The sequence below is a fragment of the Odontesthes bonariensis genome, chromosome 20, assembly GCF_027942865.1.
Source record: "Odontesthes bonariensis isolate fOdoBon6 chromosome 20, fOdoBon6.hap1, whole genome shotgun sequence".
In the NCBI taxonomy this organism is placed as follows: domain Eukaryota; kingdom Metazoa; phylum Chordata; class Actinopteri; order Atheriniformes; family Atherinopsidae; genus Odontesthes; species Odontesthes bonariensis.
This window is the reverse complement of record NC_134525.1, coordinates 6801204-6826916: the sequence shown is the minus strand read 5'-3', so window position 1 is coordinate 6826916 and position 25713 is coordinate 6801204. Positions and strand designations below refer to the sequence as shown.

The following is a 25713-nucleotide window of genomic DNA, read 5'->3' as shown; positions in this document are numbered from 1 at the left end:
ATGTGTGCACATGAACAGAGAGACTGCAGGAGACAAAAGAATGATTAGCTTAGAATATAAATCAGGAGCTTAGTAAAGCATGTCTGATCTATAAAACTGAACTGAATTTTAAAAGTCCTACCTAATAATTACCAAGGAGAGAGCATCAGTGCTGTATGCAGGTTTCGGGACAAATTCATGAGGCAGAAAAGATGTTGATTAATAATAAGGAAGTATGGTCTTATCTATATAGCACCTTTCAAAATCCGAGTCACAAAGTGTTTTACATAAAAACACAGGCAAAAAGACCTCAGTGAAAATATTTAGAACAAGTCGCTTTCTGAAAAATCACAGATCCTGAACATGGTAAGTCAGACACAAAACACTTTTTCAAGAAATGGATCTTTGGCTGTGATTTAAAGCACTCTTGAGATTTTGCTGTCCTGTTTACCGGAGCAAGAACGTTCCACACTCTGGGACCAGGACAGCAAATGTACAATCTCTTCCTGTTCGACAGCAAGGAACAACTAGTGTGCCTTGATCAAAATATCTAAATGCTGAAGTAGGAATATAAGGCTTTCAAAGTTAACAGATTTTTTTTCAGGAGGAGCTCAGGAGCAAAATATTGACCTGGATACTGAATTTGATTGGAAATATAGCTGTATAAAGAGGGCTTTTGGTGAGCAGTACTGCGGTAGCTTTAGACCATCTATAAATGGGTAACATCGTTTTGGTTTAAACACTAAGAAGAAGAGTGAGAGTGGAAGCTTGGTGACAAAAAAAAAGCAGGATATACCATTTCTTTACTGCTGGGAAGATATTTTAGGCAGTATTTGCGCTGTTTTTCCAAAACTAACTTAACATGTTTCCATCCATCCATCCATCCATTTTCTATACCGCTGAATCCGTTGGTCGGGTCGCGGGGGGGCTGGAGCCTATCCCAGCAGTCAATGGGCGAGAGGCGGGGTACACCCTGGACAGGCCGCCAGTCAATCACAGGGCCTAACTTAACATGTTTATTAAGTTTATAAAGCAGCTTAAGCGCAATTATACACCAAACCAACATCAAGAACCTGTATGTTGACAGCTGTATGTTGACAGCTCTGGTCAAAGTGTTAAACGACATCAGGTTGAATACTGATTCTGGTAATGTTTCAGTCCTGGTTCTGTTGGACCTCAGCGCTGCGTTTGATACTGTAGATCACAGAATCCTGTTGCACAGGCTGGTAAACTGGGTTGGACTTTCTGGAGCGGTCCTTAACTGGTTCAGGTCCTACTTAGAAGGCCAGAGTTATTTTGTTACAATTGGCAGCTATGAATCTGAGCAAGTGGCCATGACTTGTGGAGTCCCCCAGGGGTCAATTCTTGGACCTCTTCTGTTTAACTTGTATATGCTCCCTTTGGGTCAGATATTGCAGAACTTTAACATCAATTATCACAGTTATGCAGACGATACACAACTTTATGTGTCTCTGTCACCGGACGACTGCAGCCCAGCAGACGTACTGTGTCAGTGTCTGGAGAAAGTAAACACCTGGATGAGAGAGAATTTTCTACAATTAAATGAAGAAAAAACAGAGATCCTTCTGTTTGGGAGCAAAGAGAAGAGGGTCAGCATTGGTAAATATCTTGAGACTCGGGACCTTACAATCACTGACCAAGTTGGTAACCTCGGAGTGTTGATAGACTCAGATCTGACTTTCAGCAGCCACATCAAAGCTGTCACCAAGGCAGCTTTTTACCACCTCAGAAATATCAACAGAATTAAAGGTTTCCTCTCCCAAAAAGACCAGGAGAAACTCATCCATGCATTCATCTCCAGTAGACTCGATTACTGTAATGCACTTTTAACTGGACTTCCCAAAAAGAGCATTAACCATCTGCAGCTCATCCAGAACGCTGCTGCTAGAGTTTTAACCCGGACTAAGAGATCTGAACACATCACACCAGTTTTAAAATCTGGTCCAGTCCAGAGTCCAGACTAAACATGGAGAAGCAGCATTTAGCTGTTATGCTGCAAACAAGTGGAACAAACTGCCAGTGGAGATTAAACTTTCACCAAATGTAGACATTTTTAAATCCAAGTTAAAAACATTTCTTTTCTCATGTGTCTATGCATGAAATCTGCACGATATCTTTTAATTTATCTGGACTGTTGCTTGTTTTTAAATTAATTTAATAATTAATCATTATTTTATTTTTTTCTCTTTTTTTTATGTATTTTTAATGCTTCTTCCACTCCCTGCTGCAATGCTTTTAATTTATGTAAAGCACTTTGAATTGTTTGTACATGAAATGTGCTATACAAATAAATTTGATTTGATTTGAATTTGATATGTGGCCAGAGTCTGGGTCAAATCCAACTGACAGCTTGGGGATATCGTCTATGCCTGCCCTGCACAAGATGACATAACTCCAGAAGGGGTGACAATCTCTTTACAATATTCAACAAGGAAATAAAGAGATAAGAATATAAACAGTGCAATAATAGCTTATTATCACTGTTCTGTATTGTTTGAGGATATAGCGAGTGAGAACTTTGTTGCCAGAGAGGCGATGGAAAAGCTCAGACTGTTAGTTATGAAATATGATAGAAAGAGTCAGAGACAAAAAATAAGGAGAAACCAAATTCAACATGTTGAATTGGCTGAAAGATACATCGATGGGCTCTGACAGCACAGACTCTGTGTTGCACTCTGAAGAAAGAAGAGTCCAAGGCTCCAAGCGACTATCAAGGCCGTCCTGATTACCAATTGTCCGTTTGGTGTAGAAGACCTTGCAGTTTTTTTGCAAATGATTTTGCATTATCAGCTATTATAAATCAAGAGATTGGAAGATGCTGCGGTTTGTTGGAACCTGATTAAGGGTAAAACCAAGACATTTTTTTTTCAGAGGGTCATATTAACCTAGCTGAAGCAATCAAATGGCAACACAATGAATTAAATCGAAATATCAGCACAGTATGCCTCACAGTCAAAGAATTGCAAGGAAGGAAAATACTTTTTATTCAAATTTTTAAAGAGTGCCCTCAGCTCAAATCCGGTATAATGGCTACACGTCCCCCTCTCACCTTATGATTAATCAATTAAATGCTGTATCTTATTCATTTGTCTTCATATGAGGCTATTGAGGGCCAGATTGGTCTGCCTCGCTTCCTCTGGACACACGTTGCCAATGTGTAGCCTAAAGAGAGCAAATATGAAGAATGTAAAACAGGTCCAAGTAGTATAGATCCCCTTGTCACCCCAACATGTCACAAGTGCTAGATGCAATTTTATAAGTTGCAACAAAAAAACATAAGAACAAAAAAAACAAATCGCTTTAGTGCTACTCCAGAAATCCTCAGGTTAACATGATGGAATACTCAAATATAAAAAGACTAAAGTGGAAATTTCCCCACTCTCTAAGTAAACAATCTCGGAGGCCACCATTAGCAACTATACAGTAAGGAGAGCTAATGACAATGGTGGTGTTTTGTTGAACAAAAATTCCAAGGATTTCAAGATATAAGAAAATAAAATGTATTAGATTAAATTAATTTCACGCAATTTTAAGTCAGTTTTTTCAGCAAAATAAATTTAATCTTTAAAGTTTTTTAAAGAGTAAACTCATGAACAACATGTCACGTTCATGGGGTTTTTCCCCATGTTTTTGGTTTTGTGTTTATCATGCTTAGTCACATCTTAGTTTAAGTCCATGTTTAGTTAATTTTGCCATTGCCTTTTTTCACACCCCCTCTCCATTAGCTGTCGACGGCTAAATTGAATGCGGTTAGCTTCTAGAGTTGTAATATAGTTTGTAATAGATATCGTAATGGCAGAACCACCGCTACTTGCCCGTCTGACCGCTGAGTCACCCAGAGCCAGCGATTCAGCGGTCAGACGGGCAAGTAGCGGATCCATGCGAACTCGGAGCTTTTTAAGTTTCGATTCTGTCTCGTGACTTGACGAGCGAGCGCCCAGTCGGCAGCTACAGTAGGCTACCCAGGCTCCGCCCTCGCAGTGACGCAACACCTTCGGCTCTGCTACACTTACTCAGGCAAACTGCTCATTCAGGTGGATTCGAGTTCCCGAAAAAATGGGAACTCCACCCACTTTGTCGGGAAGCAATCAACTTTGAGCAGCGCCAACGGCCCAGGGTAGAGGCGTGTTCAAGGTAGTGACGTGGTTGAACTGCCACTCAACCCATGGATTGTACACGGAAGCGCTTCATTCAATATCAACATGGAGCAGCGTCAAGCTTTTGACACTGCTGTAGATGCTGTAATGAAAGTGTTCGACGGGAGATTCTCGTTAAAAACCGAGCAAAGAACAGCCCTTGAATAATTTCTTGACAGGAAAGACGTTTTCGCCTTGCTCCCTACTGGCTTTGGTAAGAGTTTAATCTACCAGTTAGCCCCGCTGGTAGCTAAATCATACGTCAGAGGAAAGAGTGGTGTGATTGGCTTAAGCTTAGGCACAGCCTTTTCTGGCCACAACCAGTAGCAACCCGAGGGAGGCGGGTTGACCAGGCCATTTCGAATCGTATTCGTTATGGTCTTGGTCAGACCAGAATCTCGAAGAGATTTGAAAGTCTATGTTAATCAGGCTAACAGTAGGCAGCTACAGGCTCGGTTAGCGTGGCTTAATGCATCTTCTACAGTCGTTGAAAAATAATCATTTAGTGATATAGGGAGGGCAAGATCATTCCATGTTGTTTACTTGTAGGTCTAAACTCAGCATTGCCTCACCTAATGCTACCACATTTGTCGCTGTGTAAATGCACACACTAGCTGTTGTGTCTGGCTTTCAGATAAAATGGCATTGAATTATTACTTGACAAAAATAAATGAATGAACTTGTAGCCGTAGGCTGCTCTTTGATTTATCAAAATGAATTGATAAATGGGACAAAAAAAAGGCCAGGCGCATAGCCACTAAACGGCAGAAAGGTTTTTTTTTTTTTTTTTTTTTTTAATAAGTGACTCAAGTGATTCAAGTGGTCCGTATAACTCGAATCCCCTCCTCAAAATGATCCAGTCAGCCCGGATTGCCCAAAAGATTCGAGTTAAGCATCTCTACTTCTCCAACTCTCTGCCAGTGTCTTGAAAAATAAACCGTAAATTGCCTCTGGTGGGTTTACGACAGTCTGGCTAGACTGTCGCCTATTTTCTACGGAGCTCCCCCTACAGCTTTGGGGTGTGTATTGCATGGTAAACAAACCCCATATTACTGAGCCCTGCTTTAAGTACCGTTCTTGTTTATTCTAAGCCATAGCCATAGCCATAGCCATGTTTTGTTTAACCCTTATCATGTTTTCGTCACAGTTTAGTCTTTGGTATCTGGCACAGCCGCGCTTTTTGTTAAAACCTTTTTATTGAAACCTTTTTATTAACACCTTTTTGTGAATAAACTGAATTTTTCTTTCTACCTCTGGAGTCATACATCTGTGTCCTACCACACCCACCCTATCTGACACAACAGGAATTCAGGTCCATATCAGGTTCAAATATGCATAATGAACCTGCTAGTAAAGATAAAATATTGCCTCCACGTTGCACAGTGTGACCAAAAAGTGCTGACCCGAACAACAGATGATGCTTGTAGGATTTCAGATGACATAGTCAAATGTTCTACACAGATTGATTAGTCCTCAACCTGATGAGTAACGCTGACAAAACTCTCACAATTAAAGCTATAATGACATTGATTAATGGAGTCTGGAGACGTTGATGGATGTATTAGATATTTAAAACCTTCAATCAATGGCTGCACTTACTCAGTATTTCTCCCATTAGTGCCTTTATCCTCAATGGCATAACAGTTTACTTGTTCCAAAAGTGAGGCTTCTAAAGATGGAAATGTGCATTTAGATAAATTAATTTATCCCAGATTACAGTCTAAAATAAGTCAAATAATGTACATCTCCATATGGCAAGAATCTCTGAATTGCTAAAACTGCGATGCACTTTCTGTCTTAACTTCTGTCCTTATCCCTAAACTGAGATATAATCAAAACCATTTAAATGTCAGGTCTCCAAATCACTGTTTTACTGGGAAAACTTGGTTCCTGGAATTCACCAAAATATTCTTACAGGTGAAGCACTCTCCTCCCACACTGCAATGCTGTTCCCCACTTCCAATTGCCCCAACAGCAGCAGCCACCTCAAACAAGAAAATGCGCACCGCCAAAGCTTCTCTCTGGCTGAGACAACATAGAGACCCCAGGTTTTAGCCTCAAAACTTAGAAAGTCTGAGTCTGATTGAGCAACAACAACATAGTCTGCATCCACAGATGCAACAGTCTACACAGGACCCAAAGCATCTGGAGTCAGAGAACAAATGGCACCCCTGTTGGTCCTGTTTCCATTAACGAGGCAACCTAACACAATAATAGGCTGGTGGATTTAATGTTGAGAAAATTTACACAAGCTACTTGACTAGATCTTTATGTCTCTTTGTTTGAGTGAAAACAAAGGGTAGTGTGATCCATAGATGGTTCAGTCCATTTGGTGTACATTTGGATTATTATAGTAATTCCTTAAAATGGATCTTCTTGTTTTTCTTGACTTTGAAATAATATATTAATAACGGTCTTGAAAATTTGAAAGGTTAAGGTTAAACAAAGGTTAAACAAAAGTTTAACTATAGCATTTGAAAGATATTAAATGTATGACTTAATAATACTTCCACGCCATTCGCAAATTAATAACTTTCCTTTAAACTCTGCAGGAGACCAAGACACTGTTTTCTACTGTGAGCAAACTCTTGAAACAATATGTGGCGTTTAATTCGGAGATCTACAGAAACTTAAATCAAAGGAATTTGGTTTAACACCATCATAGTACACTGTGTGCTCATTCAAAAACAGGAAAACTTTCATTTTACCTGACTGGGCTGCTGCTGGCATCTAAATCCTGTGCCGTCACCGCTCCGATGATGGTGCCCGCGGGTGTGTCCTCATACACATCCATCACATAGGAGGGCTTATTGAACACCGGGGGCTCATCCACATCCAAAATGTTAATCTTCACCGTTGCTGTGTCTTTGAAGGCCCCAAAGCTCTGAAATTGTGGATCCAGATGAGCATTGGAGGCATCCACCTTAAAGGTGTATGCCTTCTTGCTTTCATAGTCCAGGGGCTACGAATAAAACAGACAAAACTACAGTTAGTTACTTTTATCACAGCTTAGTTTGGCGTGTGTGCTTGGTAGTGCTTCTACTCTAATGTACTCTTCATGAAGAGTTCATTCTGTAGAAGCTAAGAGCTCTTGACAGCAAATTGCCCTCAGTTAATTTTTGTTAACTGAGGCCATTTGCAAGCCTGAGTAACTGCTATCAGCTGTCAACATCTACCTGTTCATTCTTCAATTTCCTTGTTCTAATACTCTTTAAAAGCAGAACTGAAAGTCTAAAAACTGCCTGAAAAAATATTACAAATGATGATTGTGTGTTTTTCTTGCCGAACTGGCAGTAAATAGTAGGGGCATCCACTTCATATGAAGTACACACTGGGTTAATGTTTCTCCCCCTTCAGTGTGAGAAAGTCAAGCTGCAGTTTCTTGTTTCTGCAGAACTTCACCTCACTAACAAGAGTTCTCCAAACAACCGCTTAGGAGTTCATATGTTGTTCCTACTGACTTCTGACATGTCAGCTCAGGGTCAATTAGTCAAAAGAGAAGGCGAGAATCAGCATCCTTGGCATGTCTGCAGCTGAGGTGTACACATCTGACAGCAATGACGCCCCTGTTCATGCCTCTGCCTGTCTCCTGCCCTCTCATGTGTGACCAAGCATACTTGGCGAGCTTGCAGTTGGTCACGCTCTGCTGGCCCGGAGTCACATGAGAGAGATTCCTTTCTGTGTATTTCAAATTGACTAACATGTAACCACTGTGGCAGCAATGCTATCTCTCTGCCCCAGGACCTGGGCTTCTCTGGCATGTTGTTTCAGATGACACCGAGTGAAAACAGCTGGTAATAGCGTTTGAATATGGGCTTTTGAGGAAACACAGGGACCTTAAAAGGGGAGGTGACTTTTTTAATAATGTGAGATTTTTAATATTGTGAGATAAATATGACCAATTGTCAGCTAGAACTTATAGGTGCGTTATTTAGCAATCTAATTGGAGTCCAATTACTCTAGATGATCCAAAGCTGTGAAACTGTGATTTCACAGTGACAGCAGATGCATCTCAAGCCCTCTGTCTCTCTTCCACTGCCACGATTTCACAGTCCCGAAGCTATAGCAGGTGTCTATTAAAAGAAAAAAAAGAGAGAGAGCTATGTAGGGGAAGCCAATCTGAAAGCAATCATTGACCATCAACCACCATGATTGGTTTGATTGCAGCGCACCAGATGCAACTGTCTAGGCACAGTTATAAGATCCTTTAACAGGAAATACACTCTGTCCCTTTCAATTTCTTTCAAGAGGTGACAACACTGAGGGAAGACAAAGCAAAAGTCCTGTGTACAAACTGAATTCGTTGTGGGTGTCATTCAAATGCTGATTGTTGCAATCAAGTTACACCTACGAATTCTTCAAGAGTGGTCTGCAGTCATTATTTCAGTTTGCTGAGTTTCCTGCTAGTTCCTTTGAATTCCTTAAAATCAGACAAAAAACAACTCCCTGAGTGAGTTTCACGATAAAATGCATCAATAATGTAATCAAAGTGTTATCATTATGTGAAGTTTATTCAAAATCAGTATGAATGAATAACATGCAAACCCCAGAAGACCTTATATTATGCACTCTTGCATTTTATATCGCTCTGTACATCATGCATATATAACACTGTATGTACCTAAACCAGCCCCTTTGGACAGCCATGCATAGCTCAGCTGAAACCATACACAGGTGGAGGAAGGAGGAGGGTGGGTGATGTATAGGAGGTGGACAGCAGGAGGTGTACACCAGGCCTCATTAGCCAGGATCTCACCAGGGATCATGAGATGCTCTGCTTTCCATCTCAACATGCTGCATCACCACAATTAGGATGCAGGCCCAAAATCTCACCCTTAATAACCATCTAATTTTCATGTAATCCTCAGCTAGCCGAAGACAGCCTTGTGGTGTGTTTAGTGAAATGCTCTCTTTACATGCATACTTTGCTACAGCTTTGACACAAATCTTGCAGCAAGCACAGCTGGTATTGTGGGGTTCCAGCTGACAAATTACTTTCTCACTTACGTAAATGATGCCTGAAAACAGCATGAGAAAGGTTATTTGGGTGCAGGTGAAGTCAGAAATGTTAAAAGTTACTGGTTGATAAGACACTTCAAAACTGCATTAACAGATGGAACTTAACTTAAATGCGTCTGGTCACTGCCATCCTCAAACAAATGTCTACATACATATATATGAACAGTATATATACACACATATATATACATATATTATATATAAGGACTGTTTTTTGTGCTCTTTTGAATTATCATTAGACTTATAGCTCTGTCATACAAATAAAATGTAAAACTAAAAAGAATGGAGTGTGTAAGTGTTCATTTCCTTACATTTGTTGATGAAAAGTTAGAGAGAGGAACCTGTGATTTTATATTCTACAGTTTGAGGTATTAAGCATGTTTGCAAAGACACATTATCAGGTCCACAACATGTAACAGACACGATTGAGAGGTTTATTTAGATTAAAACAAACTCAAGTGCAATAAAATGCTTAGTTTGTCCACCAACACCCCTTGAAAAGATGAGTCTGGTTTGATTGAAATATGAAAGTACCAGTGGTCGAAGACATCCAAACGTATAGTACTTGATTCATTTTTTGTAAGCTGTGTTGCTCATTACAGTTCAGTACCAGTGTCAGATCCACCATTTTAGTTTGTCTGTGCAAAACAGGACCTCTTAATGATATTTTTACATCATATAATTAGAAGTCATTTGTGACATCTGTGTGTGTAAAATTACTACCAAACATAGCACACACACAAAAGTGGAGTTCCAAAGGAAAAACACACACATACATAGACACCACCTTTCTTTGTAATTATTCTCTTCTCCCCTGGGTTTGAACTTTTTGTGAATTCTAATGAACTTTGATTATTTAGCCCCTCTAGCACCCCTTGCCCGTGCATCATAAGTGAGTTTTTTAAGGTTTGGTAGTTCATCATCTTGTCTTTCATCTGTGGCTGCTCAGCACTTGGGTCCACATCACTGAATTCACATGACAGTGATTTCATTTTTTTTTTTTTTGCCTTGCCTGCATGTGAAAACCAGATACTGCTGGATAAGCCCAGTCTCACCAGGAAAATATGTAGTGTATAACATGGAGACCAAAATATTCTGAACCTGAACATGTTCCTCTAATTTCTAACCCGTCCCATACCAGAGAACGAGTCAGGAATCATGAGTGGAAAGGATGTTTCTCAAACGAGCATTAACAGGTACTAAAAATCATTTACATTCTCAAGGATGGTTGGATTAACATCTTCCAAGATTGCCTGCCCCCCCCCCCCCCCCCCCCATTTAATCTTTGATGTTATATGAACACTAGCAATGATGTAGAAAGTGTATGTCATGATGTAAGAATGCGTATGAAGATGGACAACGGGAGGGAACTACGCATCATATGACCATTTCCACATCATTTTCAAGTGTTTTCTTCTCGGAGGAGGGGGGGTTGATGTGATTATGCTCAGCTTGTTTTAGCCAGAACATAATTATAGGTTTTTTTCGACTGCATGAACAGACAGCTCATGGGGTCATTTTTGGGAGGACGACAGCTTTCATTTCACTAAATTAAGAAATGTGAAAGTAAAACACCATGCTGCCTTCATCTTAGCTACTTAGTTGCTATTGCAAAGAAACTTCTATGTGCCACTTTGCGTGTAAGTACGTACATTTCACTCAAAGGCAATATAAAACTAACACTGGCACAGTGTTTTGTAGTGAAATGGTGGGCCTGTTATCGTCTTTGCAAGTATGATACAGTCAGACGTTTCAGTGACTTTTGCAAGTACAACCTGAAAAGGAAAAAAAAAGGCCTAACATTCTTTTGGTATGTATTTTTGCCTTTCAATTAAGCATCTAGATTGATTGTGTTACCTGCCTTTGAAGATAAAAAGTAATATTGATGTCAATACCTTTAATATATTTAACACTTTAAATCAGACTTACAAAACAGCTTTTTTACGTAGTATTTCGTCATAACCTTACACCCATTGTGAAACTTGATTTATTTGACATATATAAATGAATATATTCATCCTTTGTAATGCACACTGCTTTAGTATTTAATCAGGATTTTAAGGTTTTCATAATAAGGCTTTTGTTAAATTGGAGCAGAGGTGACGTCACAAAAACAGTGCAGCTCATTTCCTTGGTACAACTCATGGGCTGCCATATGATTAACTGTCAAGCAGATTCCACAGATTAATATACATTTTCTACTTTGGGTGCAAAATGGTCATTTTAAGAGCTTCACTGCCTTTTAAATGTGTCTGAGACATGATGGTTCAAGTATGTCTCGGATATCTGTTGTTAAATTGGAATAAAATGGGACCAAGAGGGGGTAATGAGAAACTCTAAGTTAATGAGAAGACGTGCTAATGTGTCAATGCGTGACTTCAAATCAGATCTGTTAGCCATAGGGGAAATTTTCCAAGAATGAAAAAAAAAAGACCATTCCTTCTCAGACTGCAGGAATCATTTAACGTGCTTTCAGCCTTAGCTTGTAGATGACCTACTTACACACCCACAACCAGGGCTGTGTGACTGTTACCCATATCCACACATACATTATCTTTAAACACGTCACATACAACTTTGCATGTTCAGTTGTGTGTTTGAAGTGTGTCATTACAGCTTAAGTTGTTATGAACCTTTTATAGGTTACTGTGGACAACAAGGAAGTGTATCAACAGCGGAATTTGTAAGGAGGATAGACCAAGTTCCTCTCATGTCAGTGCTGCTGCTCTTCAACATCACAACAGAACACACTTGAAATTCTACACATGGTGCTGCACCCTTTGATATGTAAATGTGCACCTTCATTGCACTAGCATTGGTACTGAATGAAGGAACTTTTTTGTACTGCCAATTGAACCTGTTATGTTCCAAGGGAATTGGTTAATTCAGAACAAGGGACTAATCAAGGCACTGCAGTCTCACAGGTACAGTGTTATACATCAAACCACATTAAAAGGTCTTCACATCGTCAAACTCACACAACAATGGAAAAGGTTGTTTTGATGTTAGATAATAATTTATTCTAAGGGCATGACCAAAAACTCAACTTTTGTTCTCAATTGACTCTTATGTCTATTTACAGTCCCTCCCTCACAGCTTTTTCTCTTTAGGTGTCAAATTTTTTGGTTTCAGCTATGTTTTTTTTTTCCCTTTTCAGTTTGGTGGTTATTTTGGGGGATTGAAGAAGCAGAATGATATGCATATTTAATGGCTACTCAGTCTGTTTCTGTGTTTGGTATAGTATTACAACGGCAGAGTTTTTGAAACAGTAATTCATGCCTTCATTACAACTCGGCTCGATTGCTGTAACCCTCTTTACTTTGGAGTTAGCCAGTCTTCCCTCAGGCGTCTCCAGTTGGTCCAGAACGATGCCGCTCGGCTTTTAACCGGAGTCAGGAAGAGGGAGCACAGCACCCCTATCCTGGCTTCACTCCACTGGCTGCCTGTGCATTTTACGGTTCATTTTAAGATACTTTTATTTGTTTTTAAAAGTTTACATGGTCCTGCCCCATCTTACCTCTCTGAGCTGCTTCACCCATGTTCTCCCGCTCGTTGCCTCAGGTCAGCTGCTCAGCTGCTCCTGGAGGTACCGAGGTCTAAACTAAAGCTTAGAGGAGACAGAGCTTTTAGTGTTGCCGCTCCCAAACTATGGAACGACTTTCCGTTACATATTAGAAGTGCCCCTTTATTGTCCACTTTTAAAACTCAACTTAAGACACATTTTTATTCTTTGGCCTTTAACACATGTTGAGACTTTTGCTCTTACTTCTGCTCTTACTGTTCGTGTTTTATTGTTTCTGTTGTCTTTTCCATATTTTGCATGTTTATTGAATTTCGTCTGTACAGCACTTTGTCACAGCTACTGTTGTTTTAAAGTGCTTTATAAATAAAGAAGTAGTAGTAGTAGTAGAGTTCAATGATCTTCCCAAACCTCAGCTATCCTCACCCACTAATATGTGGATAACATTCTGCTACTAGCCATAGGTGGATCTTTTAACATCGATGATCCGTTTCCTTGGTAAAGGAAGTCATTAACAGGCTGATTTCATGTGTTTATGCTGAGCACACGTATTACCTAAAGAGGCTGAAGATTAAATAGCTGGAAAAAGGCTTCAGTATTGTTTAATCTGTGATATCCAGAGCGACCTTAAATCTATTCAACCGCAGTATTATATATTTACATTAGCACTTATGAATCATTAACGCCCCCTCCCGTGAATTATCCGCTGAGAACAAATCAAAGCGGAACCAAACATGCCTGGAATATCACACACTTCTAATTGCAGCTGCGTGAGCCAACATAGTTCTCCAAAAAGCAACATTAAGCAATGTCTGGATGCCTAATTCTTGTGAGACTAAAACCTTTTGATCCCACATTACAGCCCCCATCACTGGAAAAATACAGATTTTTTTTTATAGTGTTGCAGTACACTAATAATGCTTAACACGCACTTTATTTTGATGGCGCACAGCTGCCTTGGTGCAAACATTCCACTGAGATTGTGATACAGTATATACAATTATGTTTCAGTGGATTCAGAATGGACCACAATTTTTTATCACTCATAAGGTCACTGCAGTCATTGGCTGACAGTTTCAGCTGAATCCTGTCATGCAGAAGAATACTAAAGACCCATAACCATTACTGTGCCTTATCATCAGTAGAGAAAAGCTTACATGCCCCAGAGAGCCATTTCATGTCCCTCTGAACGCCAGGGGGTCTTAACAATGTGGAGAAGAGATGCTCACTTTATTGTGTTGCCATCAGTCACATCGGTTTGTGTCCTTGGCTGCCTCCAAGCATCTCCATCCCCTCAGTGCTCACAACAGTGGAGTGCCATTTGAGTGCCTCGCCAGCAGCCCTGTCCACACTGCAGTTGAGTGGAGTGACTGTGAAAGACTCGCACTGCCACTCTTAATAGGACAGGGTTAGCCATGGGATGAGCCCCGAGACACCAGTTTAATCTATTACACCCACGCCTCTCCAAACCACCAGAGAGAGGGCACTTCATCGACTCCTAGCAACACCTCAGACGCCTCGTTGTCACTATCCCCCTCTTTTTTTATTTCTTTGTACTCATTCACTCACATGCATACGCAGAGACATGGACGCACACACACACATACACATGCTTCCTGCTTGGTTACTTGGTGAGGTGTTATTCATCTGTGTTTGGCACCTGAATGTCCTGTTGTTCTGAGGTATTGTTATTGGTATCCTTCTCTCTACTTCTTTTCAACCCCTGCCTCACAGGTCCTAAAATAACTCATGTTGCCTCCCACTGGAACATTCAGCACTTATAATCAATAGATTAGTTTGAACTTTTGTCTTTGAGCAGGGCGCAGTTGCTATCATGCCATTGGAAGGATTCTTGGAGACAAATGCCTTCTAGTCTTCAGCTTTATGACACTGCGATTACCCTGCAGCAATATGTGCATACACACTCAGCTCCATGTGGGTCGCCCTTCCAAGCTTTAATCTTCTATCAGAGGGCTTAGAGCTGGAGGGTTTTACGCGGTATCTTAGCCGTTCCTAGGACTGCACTCTTCTGGACAGAGATCTCTGATGTTGCTCACGAAATCTATTGCAGCCACTCTTCCCAGTTTTGGGGTCACAGGCCCAAGCTCTCCGTTCACCTCTCACCCCAAACGTTGCCTTAACTTTCCACATCTGTTCAACTTCCCCCTTTAGCCCTTGTTATACAGGTATTTCAAGCTTCTTGTGTTCCTTCTTCTTGATGCTGCTGTAACTTTGGATGGCTACATCTATCACTTCTGCCCCCTTATGTGGTTTGTCGACCACCACAATATCCTGTTGACTAGCCATTACCAGTCTGGATCTAGAAGTCTCACAGGATCTCAGCTCTGTGATTCTCCATCACCTTTGGAGCTATATCCCACTTTGACTTTTGGACCCCCAACCCATTCTCAGCACAAATGTTCCTGTACAGAGAGATCCCAACCTCGTTTGCTCCTGTGCTCAGCACCTCTTCTTTTGCTGACACATTTTGTGCCTTTGTGCTGTCTTTCAGACTAGCTTATTCTAGCCATTGATAAAACTTCTGAATATCAGCCACTTCTTCAGTCTTTCAGTGGTATATGTAGTGTGGGATTTTGTCCTTCCTTCCTGGTTCATTCTCTTCTACCTCTCCTTTTCTAGCATTCAACTCCCTGAGGCACTCACCTAGCAGTGCATCACTGCAGGCCGTCTTCCCAATGCATTTGTAGATCTTTGCTGTTTCATACTGCATAGAAGCTTTAACAATCACTAGCTGCTCACTGCCCTTGGAACAGAAAACCAGTGTTTCAATTCCTGGTTGAGCATTCCTCCAGCAACCTTATAAATAAAACGAGTGAGATAAATACAGACAGTAGCTTACTTTTTAAATACCGTAATCATATCTTCACAAATAGACCCCTAAAATTTAATGATTGCTGATACTTTTGACCTAGCATTTAAATTAAAGAGACCCCTGTTTCTATACCATATCAATTATTTCTTTGGGGAGAGGCCCAGGTCCACTCCACTAAATTATCTTTCTTAAGCTCTGATAATGGCACAGCGTGTATATGCTGTGCCATTGTCATTTTCATGCAGCACCATACAAAGATTGCATGAGACTTTCCCCTGTAAGCCAGACATACCCACGCCAGCTGATTATCATCTGAAATCTCAAGGGACCAATGATGACAGAGTGAGTGGTTTCCTTCCTCCAAAGATTATTAAAGAACTGACAGCAAGTACTGAACACTAACCAACACTAGAGCATTTCTTGCTCATGAGTTACAGCACATCAGTCGCATATCTTTGGAATTGTGATTAAAAAAAAACACACACTGGGCATTAGCATTAGGCTAAATATGGCTAAGCATAAGCTAAGCTGAAACTGTAAATGCATTTGATTTGTTTGTTTAAAGTTTGTTGTGTGATCTTTTTATACGATCATGTTATCATCTCTTGAGTTGTGTTGTAACTTAAATACATGGCTTACCCGTACTGATGAACTGGTACTTTTTTAGCCAAAACTAGATAAACAGAGGTGAATTTAGAGGTGCTTCTCATATGATCTTTTATCCCTTTGTACGTATATAAACTACACACATTCACACACAGTTTCTTTCCACAGTTGCCTTGTGCGTGCTCAGGATGGGAGATTAGCTTGAAGAGAAGTTTCAGTGCAATCTGTTGGGTTTCCTTAGCTAGGCAAAATTTGTAATTACTCTGTATGAATTGGATCAATTTTGAATTTAATTAATTTGATTTGACTAGATTATGATTGTATTAGAATGAACTGGATTCTAAATGGCTTCAACTGGACTGTATCTTTTTAAAGTGCCTTGAGATGACACTGTTACCTCTGATCAAACACATGGAAAACATGTCTGCCATCTTCATACCTCTGTCCTATATTTGGAATTACAGCCAGAAGTTTCTTAAGGTAAGGCCCAACATTTGCAATCTGTTTCTCTTTAACATTCACATTTACCCAGAGACAAGTGCCCCATGCTGGTGTCAGTCTCCATAGTGTGTTCTTGCAGCTTGCATATTTTGTGCATGGTGTGATGGTACAGTATTCAATGAATTAAGCATAACTGATTGTGCATCGCTGCTGTATTAATGAATCTCATTGGTATTATGATCTTCTTTTGGAAATGTATTAATGATTGCAGAGTTAAGTCTTGTAGGAAATATGATAGAATCTGGCTCATTTGTTGGCAGTGTTTTTTATTATTCAACTAGCATTACCAACATTATCTATCAGGCCTTCAGTCAAGTTAGGGTCTTGTTCATTTGTCTGGTCTTTTTCGAAAGTTCATTAGTTCTTTCTTTCTTCCCTCTTTTCTTTAATTCCCAAGTAGCATCTCAGCAGCATTTATGAAATTATTTACTGTTCGAACAGCCCAGTAGGGACTTTGTCTGATAGAGATATAAGACTGCAGTCCTTTGTTGGTTTTTGTAAAATTAAGTCCATAAATTGAGGCAGGGAGTGATGAAAATTTCCTCATGACCTCAAATGTGGTTTTCATTATGTGAAGGAATCCAGACAGTTTTTTCTCACATATGCATAGTAACACTGATAACCGGAAGATAAAGGGTTTTTTTGGGAGTAAAAATGTAATCTTATGCAAGCTGGATGACTCAAATGGCCTTTTTAGTGTAATCTGATTGATATGATACCTTGATAGAAATCTCTTTCTGTGGCAATAAATCAATTCAAGCAAAGCTTATGAGGAATCAGTGTGCCGCAGTAGCTCTCAAACCATCACACCAGTTGTTTCTTCCCTCTGTCCATGGTGCTGAAACGTTTAAGTTCATGTCAGAATTGAGTCTTTAGTTCATCGATTCACTCTTTATAACCATATGATAAGTCTAGCACTGCTATTTCTGCATCTATAAAGGTTGCACAGTATATCATCATGGGATCACACATGCAAAAAAAATTAAATAATTATAGTAGTAAACATGAGCGCTTTCAGACACCAGCCCATTTTTTTCGGTCACTCATAAATTTTTTGTTCTTCATTCTTAAAGGGTAGTGCAGTAGTTGCAGGAAGTGTAAATTGTAAGCATATCTGAGAGTAGAGGGAGAGCAGATCAAATAACTGAACAGCATTCTCTGAGCAGATGAAGTTACAGAGTTGTAGCTTTCTACAACCCAGAAGTGGTTTGAGTCTGCACTTTTCTAAACTTTGACAACAAAGGTCAAGCCATACTTCAGAAAAGATCTCACAAACTACCTTTGGGAACTAGAGATGTGATAGAGTTGTGGCTAAATGTGCTGCATATGAAGAAAAAAATATTGTGCCTTGCAGACAATGCTGTTTATGGTGACTATTTTGTTTGGGAGGACTAGCATCAGTTAAATGGGAGAAGAGGTCCTACATTAAAGCTGTTCAAGAGTGATGACACCTTTGCAGGTAGTTTTATTCACCATAGTTCACCTACTGCCTGTTGCTCCTCTCTCCTCATCTTCATTTCAACTAGAAAGAACTGTCCTTCTGTGTTCTCAGCCTTAAGTAAGTGAGGATGGCTGTCAGTTTCAAATACCTTACCCAAATTGTCTAAAATCTGTGAGATATTCAGCCCCCACATCAAGAAAATAAATGAATGCTAGTAGTGTCACTATGTCTGAGAGAATGACAAGAAATTAAAAACAACCAAGCAGAATCAGCACTACATTTTTCTCTGTAAGCTTCACATAGCATGTGTGATAAAACACAGGCACTAAAATGGATGATAGAACTGAGACAAGAGGAAGTAAGACATAAAGACTACTAAAAAACTACTAAGAGCGAAGGATGACGACCTCATCTCATCTCAAGAATTTGAATTCTTATACAAGCCATACCCAAGGATAGCCTCTTTCTACCTTTTACCCAAAGTGCATAAAAACATAACCAACCCCCCTGGCAGACCAGTCATCTCCGGCAATGAAAGTCTACTGGAGCCGATATCCAAGTATGTGGATTTTTTTATTAAGCCGTTGCTCCTCACACTGCCAGCATTTATACAAGACACAACTGAAGTGCTATGTAAAATCAAGGACATGACTGTCAATTCAGATTGTATTCTAGCCACTATGGATGTTGAAGCTCTTTACACAAATATTGACCACCAAGAGGGTTTGACAGCTCTTAAGCACTTTCTGAATACTAGGCCATACCCACATAACCCACCTACTGAATTTCTAATGGATTTAACGGAGTGGACATTGAATAATAATGTATTTTTATTCCAAGAGAAACTATTCAAACAGATCAAAGGCTGCGCTATGGGTGCTTGCTTTAGTCCTTCTTATGCCGGCTTGTTTATGGGAAAATGGGAAGAGGACTTTGTATTTGGACATAACAATATCTACAAAGACAAGGTAGCCTGGTGGTCAAGATATATTGATGACGTCACACTGATATGGGATGGCACCGAAGAGGAGCTGTTAGGCTTTCATAACTATCTGAACAACACTAACGCAAATATAAAACTATCATTGGAGTACAGCAAAACGAAAATCAACTTCCTAGATCTGGAAATCACCAAAGACACGAATGGACATCTACATACTTCTATCTACAGAAAAGAGACACACAAAAACATGCAAAAAGTTTTCACCCTCCTTCCTTAATTAACAACATCCCCTATGGACAATTTCAAAGGCTGCGCAGAATTTGCGATAAGGAAGACGACTTTGAGACGAAAAGCAAAGAGATGCTGGATCGCTTTAGAGAACGGGGTTATCCATCTAATGTACTGAACACAGCCCTTGCTAAAGCCCAAGCACAGGAGCGAAGCGAACTGTTAAAAAGAAAACAGAAAGGCAACGACAACAACAGAATGTTTTTCACAACGCGCCATAGCACAGAGGCCAACGACATCCGCAAGATCATCAAAAAAAACTGGAGCCTTCTCCAATGTGATGAAGCATTAAGGGACACTTTTAACGAACCCCTGATTTTCTCTTTTAAAAAAGCCCCAACAATAGGTGACAGAGTAGTGCGCAGTCACATATCCACCAGGGAACAACCAAAAACGTGGATCCCGCAAAAGCCTAACGGCACATATAAATGTGGGCATTGCAAGATTTGTGACATTGTGAGGAAATCTACTGTTTTTACGCACCCTAATACGCACAAGGTTTTTAATATAAGACATTTTATAAACTGCCAAACTACTCATGTCATTTATATGCTGAGATGCTCTCTTTGCGATGCCTTTTATGTCGAACGCACCAAAAGGCGCTTGAAGGACCGTGTGGCGGAACACAAATATGCAGTGAGAAGTGGCAATTGCGATTACGCCATTGTAAACCACTTTACAGAAGCACATCCCAACGGAACTGCCACTTTCACTGCAATAGGCATCGACCACATCCCCATAAACACAAGAAGAGGGGATAGACAAAGACTTCTTAACCAAAAAGAGAGCAGATGGATTCATAATTTAAACGCCATGTCACACCCGGGTTTAAACGATAGCATTGATATGATTGCGTTTCTTTGATTTGGTGTTGTGTGTGTATTTCTGGTGGTTGTTTTTAGGGAGTTTGGTGTGATGTATTTATTTCTTGAATACTGTGGTATGGGTAGTAATGTGTCCACTATGTTTGATTTGGGTACCTGCGCAAGCACAGACTGGAGAGGGCGTGCATGTTCACAGGCGCGCACGGTCTGGAGACCTGACGACGCGCACCTGAACATTACATTTACATGATTATAGGGAAGTGGTTGGTGATTTTGAATTTGTTTGTAAGCCCTGATGAAGGCCTTTGCAGGCCGAAACATGTTGGCAATTTTATCTGTTCTAGTATGAACTAGCTCAGTTTATTTAATTGCCTACAGACTGTTGGCAATTTTATCTGTTCTAGTATGAACTAGCTCAGTTTATTTAAAGCTTTTTAATAAAGAAGAAGAGTGCCTTGGATATCTTCATACCTTTGTGACAAGTAAGTCTAACCAAAGAGCACCTTCGCACTACTAAATTGAACGCCGAAGCCCTCTGACCTTAGCCTGGCTCTCACGCAGACCCTTCGTGCTTCGTGCATCTTCGTTACACTTCGTGAGCTCGCACGAGGGTCTGGGCTCGCCTTGTTGAGCCCGAAGTCTTCGGTTACCCCATAACCGGGCCAATCATAATCGTGGGGCGGGGTGTTAACAGGTATGACGTAGCATCTGGCGCGACAACGAACACAGTCAAACACAGCCATTGCCGGACGATTAGCTGCTGCTAGCTCCTGCTTTGCTCGCTGCTGTTGTGTTTTGTTTATTTTCCACCACAGACCGAAAGACTGGTCGCGCTCCAACGCGTCACGTCCGCTTTCGATATGATTGGTCGAAGTAGTACATGACACACACATTGAATTCTCCAATCAGGTTCGAGAGGTTTTTGAATACAATCCCCGCCTACTCACAGCAGAGAACAGCTAGGCAACCGACAAAATTCCAGATGGATGAGAAACATCCATCTGCGTGAGAACCAGGTTACTCTGACCTACCGTCTTTGTCCGATCTCTAGCCTGATTAACATAGACTTTCAAATCTCTTCGAGATTCTGGTCTGACCAAGACCATAACGAATACGAATCGAAATGGCCTGGTCAACCCGCCTCCCTCGGGTTGCTACTGGTTGTGGCCAGAAAAGGCTGTGCCTAAGCTTAAGCCAATCACACCACTCTTTCCTCTGACGTATGATTTAGCTACCAGCGGGGCTAACTGGTAGATTAAACTCTTACCAAAGCCAGTAGGGAGCAAGGCGAAAACGTCTTTCCTGTCAAGAAATGATTCAAGGGCTGTTCTTTGCTCGATTTTTAACGACAATCTCCCGTCGAACACTTTCATTACAGCATCTACAGCAGTGTCAAAAGCTTGACGCTGCTCCATGTTGATATTGAATGAAGCGCTTCCGTGTACAATCCATGGGTTGAGTGGCAGTTCAACCACATCACTACCTTGAACACGCCTCTACCCTGGGCCGTTGGCGCTGCTCAAAGTTGATTGCTTCCCGACAAAGTGGGTGGAGTTCCCATTTTTTCGGGAACTCGAATCCACCTGAATGAGCAGTTTGCCTGAGTACAAGTGTAGCAGAGCCGAAGGTGTTGCGTCACTGCGAGGGCGGAGCCTGGGTATCCGATCTCACAAACTACCTTTGGGAACTAGAGATGTGATAGAGTTGTGGCTAAATGTGCTGCATATGAAGAAAAAAATATTGTGCCTTGCAGACAATGCTGTTTATGGTGACTATTTTGTTTGGGAGGACTAGCATCAGTTAAATGGGAGAAGAGGTCCTACATTAAAGCTGTTCAAGAGTGATGACACCTTTGCAGGTAGTTTTATTCACCATAGTTCACCTACTGCCTGTTGCTCCTCTCTCCTCATCTTCATTTCAACTAGAAAGAACTGTCCTTCTGTGTTCTCAGCCTTAAGTAAGTGAGGATGGCGTCAGTTTCAAATACCTTACCCAAATAGTCTAAAATCTGTGAGATTTTCAGCCCCCACATCAAGAAAATAAATGAATGCTAGTAGTGTCACTATGTCTGAGAGAATGACAAGAAATTAAAAACAACCAAGCAGAATCAGCACTACATTTTTCTCTGTAAGCTTCACATAGCATGTGTGATAAAACACAGGCACTAAAATGGATGATAGAACTGAGACAAGAGGAAGTAAGACATAAAGAAATAAGTCCGCCATTGTAGACATCCTGTCACTAATTTTGTCAGACGCTTTTAATAGCAATCTGAGCCTGTCACTTAATACAATCACTTTTCTTTTTTTGCAAATGATTATACTTTGTGTTTGCAGCCATTTTGGCATTGCCAGTTATGGATTTTTTTGCGCTTGCCTATCAATAATTTACATCAACAGCGAGTATACAGAGGAATAACAGTGTCAACTAATAAATCTGACTCCTGATTCAGAGTCATAGCCCAGAACAGTTATGGGAAACCATGGCAACCAGGTAACCAGCCAACAACACCTCCAAAATAACTAACCAAACAGCCACAAAGAGGACCATTTTTCTTCAATTATTCTTCATCATCAGTTGAAATGTCCACTAAATGTACAATAACAACAACAAGTCCCGGCGGTAGCCATGATGGTGATAATGATGATGGTGGTGATGATGATGATGATGATGATGATGACAATGCTAAGCTGTTACTGTGACCCCCTCTTCTTAATTTTATTTATTTATTACTATTTAAGTCTTTTTCTTATTTGTATGATGCTGCTAACACTGCACTACCTCTGGGTTTTTAATTTTTTTAAAAGTTTTTAAGCCCTTTTACTAATGCATTTATTTAGACAGGAATATCTCTATTTTTATATAACATCCCTATTTTATTATTTCCCTTATATTATTTTAACTTCCTGATCCTGTGTCTGTATGTATGTCTACTTTTGCACAAGCTGTATGTATGTGTGTATGTTGCTGCTGCGACGCATGAATTTCCCCACTGTGGGATAATAAAGGGCATACTTACTTACTTAAATACGGTAAATTCCATATTTTTTAGTCAAGGAATAGGTACTTACAGAGATTGCTGTTTACAAGTCACTTGCAACTCTGCATTTTTTGACCTCTCAGACACTTTGGTGCAAAGGGTTGTGAAGCACTGCCAGAGGTCTATACTTAAATCGGTGCATTCTGGCCATTGGGCGTACATAGTTTTGTAAAGTGAGGATATATTCCTTTATTAAAATGGATTCCCTGAGTACGAGCCAGCAAATATTATGCCTCACAAACTGTCATTAAACAATTCTGTTCCTTTAGGACTTAGAACGGCATATTTCAATTACGCATATCTGCCATCTTCTCTTCTCCCTAGAGAAAATAAGTAAACATGCAAATAGACAAAACGTTTAATCTGACTGAAATTATTTCACCACTACGACCCAAGGTTATCCCGTTGAATATTTTAGTGTGTGGGAGTGCTACTCTCGATATTTGTGTAGAAGTGCTCTAATGCAGCTGTGTCCTTGCACACACTTTTTCATGTTAAGCATGTTGCTCTGTATGAACAGATTTGTCTGCACGTTTCCCTGGGAATGCACTGGTGGATTTACCTATTGTCTCCCATAATCTTATGTTTTGCAGATGGGATGTTCAAACCTCCTCAATGCCTCCGTGTCCCTTTTTCCTCTCCCCCTGTATCGGCAGACTGGGAAACAGATGATCATCCTTTGAACCCATTACTCAGCCTGATCCTCTTATCGTAACCAACCTTCCTGAGTCTCTAATTTGGGGTCTGCCAAACTCTGCTCTGTACAATGTGGCTTTCGTCTCTGTCCTGCTGTGCCTTTTCTCTCTTTTTTTTTCCCCCTCTGCGTGCGAGGGAGGGAAGTCAAAAGGGAAAGAAAGTGACAGAAAGAGAAAAAGAGGGAGAAGGAGTTGTCTGCGCACATTTGCACACCTGTCTCTGAGGATATTTCACCACTCTGGAATAAGACAAGCCTGTGGGTGGGTCAGTACTTTGAGAACGCAGTGAACAACTCAGAGGCTTCATCTTCAGCTACCTACTCCTCACACCTGTCCAAAGAACAGCTCATTGTCTCTCACTGTGTCCGTGTCCTTTTAATATCACAGTCCCACATGGGGAGGAGCACATGTTTGCTGCATGACTCTGTGGGAGGGCTTAGTCAATTAAACGGGATCAGAATGCTCCCCCATCAACAATGGCATTATGCTGGAGCCTGTCACCGAAGAGAATATAGAGTACCACAATGGCTCATTGTTGTTATGGGGGCATCAAACAGATTAAGTAAAACGGTAGGAGAAAAGTTGCTTGCTCACCGTGTATCTGAGGTATATATGATGTAAATGAGTAAATGTCTGCACGTTGTCTCTTCCTGTTGTTTCATTACTGTCAATGAGAAGGTCACAATACTATGATATATAGCACAACAAGAACCTCACACATTCAGTGTACATGTGAGATTTGCACATGTTCATGCACAGAGGGCACTGAGGAAGCTCATACACTAAGCAGGGAATCAATTACTCACTGAGTTGCATATTTTTGTGGATCAAAGGATTACGTACCTTTGTGTACTCGTGCGCTGGGGCATGTACTAAAAATGTACCCGTTAACAAAGGCCTAAGACTGATGTATCAGAAAAACAAATGTGAATTTGCATTCCCCCAAAGAACATTTTAGACACTTACATCAGAAATACCCTGAAAGGCACAAAAAAAGACAGAGGTGGCTGCACTTTTTTATTTCTGAATTATTTGAATTACTACCGCAATCCGTTGAAATATATAAGCCGTATGCCTGATTGAAACAAGAGACAAAAACAGATTTGTCATAACTCCTTTAAAGTATTTTGTTGCCAAGGAGGTAAGGATTTAATGAGAAACTGCTTTTTTGATCTTCCAGGCGGGAATTTGCATGAAAAGCTGCATTGCTGCAGAGGAAGGCTGGCATTATTAAAAAAGTTTCAGGTCTGATGGTAAATGAGACTGAAAGACTGATTCTTTTATGTTCAAACATTCAACATTAAAATCTAATTTAATTTCATCTTGTGTATTGTGTGTCTAGCATACTGTGATAAAACACCTGAGAGCACCAAAAATGTTTAAACAAATAAAATTCAGATATCCAATGTAATTTTATCTATGATTTCTGATATGTGCAGTTTGTTAAACCTGGGTTTATTCTTACTTTCCTTGTACCTCTATCTTTTTTGTCATGCTCCTGTTTTATATTTGGCTAATATTTGCTTTATTTCCTGCTTTATTTTTGAAGATGTGGTTCCTTTGTGCATTCAGTTTGGTTTTGAGTGCTACCACTTGTATCCCCCCTGGGTTCTGCTTCTAATTGCCTCTGACCTGCTTCATGTTAATCACCACCCCTCTCAGTATACTGTAAATACTACCAGGTTTCTTTTGATCATTGCTTGACACATGTCAATGTTTTCCCATTTTCAGTCGAGTTTAGTTTTCTGCTTTGCCCTGCTTCATGTCCAGTAAGTATAATAAATGTACTTTTAGTTTAAGTTTGAGTCTTTACTTAGGTCCTCTTCTACCAAATGTAACAGTTGGTGAGGTAAAGCACAACGAGTTG

The 25713-nt window shown here is 40.4% G+C and overlaps 1 protein-coding gene across 1 annotated transcript in view; it reads right to left on the bottom strand.

Moving 5' to 3' along the window:
• The window catches only part of LOC142369986 (cadherin-12-like), a 113684-nt gene that overhangs the window by 20994 nt on the left and 66977 nt on the right, over nt 1-25713 (bottom strand). Inside the window, exon 7 of the mRNA XM_075452405.1 lies at nt 6845-7098. Within this exon, the coding sequence (XP_075308520.1) occupies nt 6845-7098 (254 nt within the window). The remainder of the gene's footprint in view (nt 1-6844; nt 7099-25713) is intronic.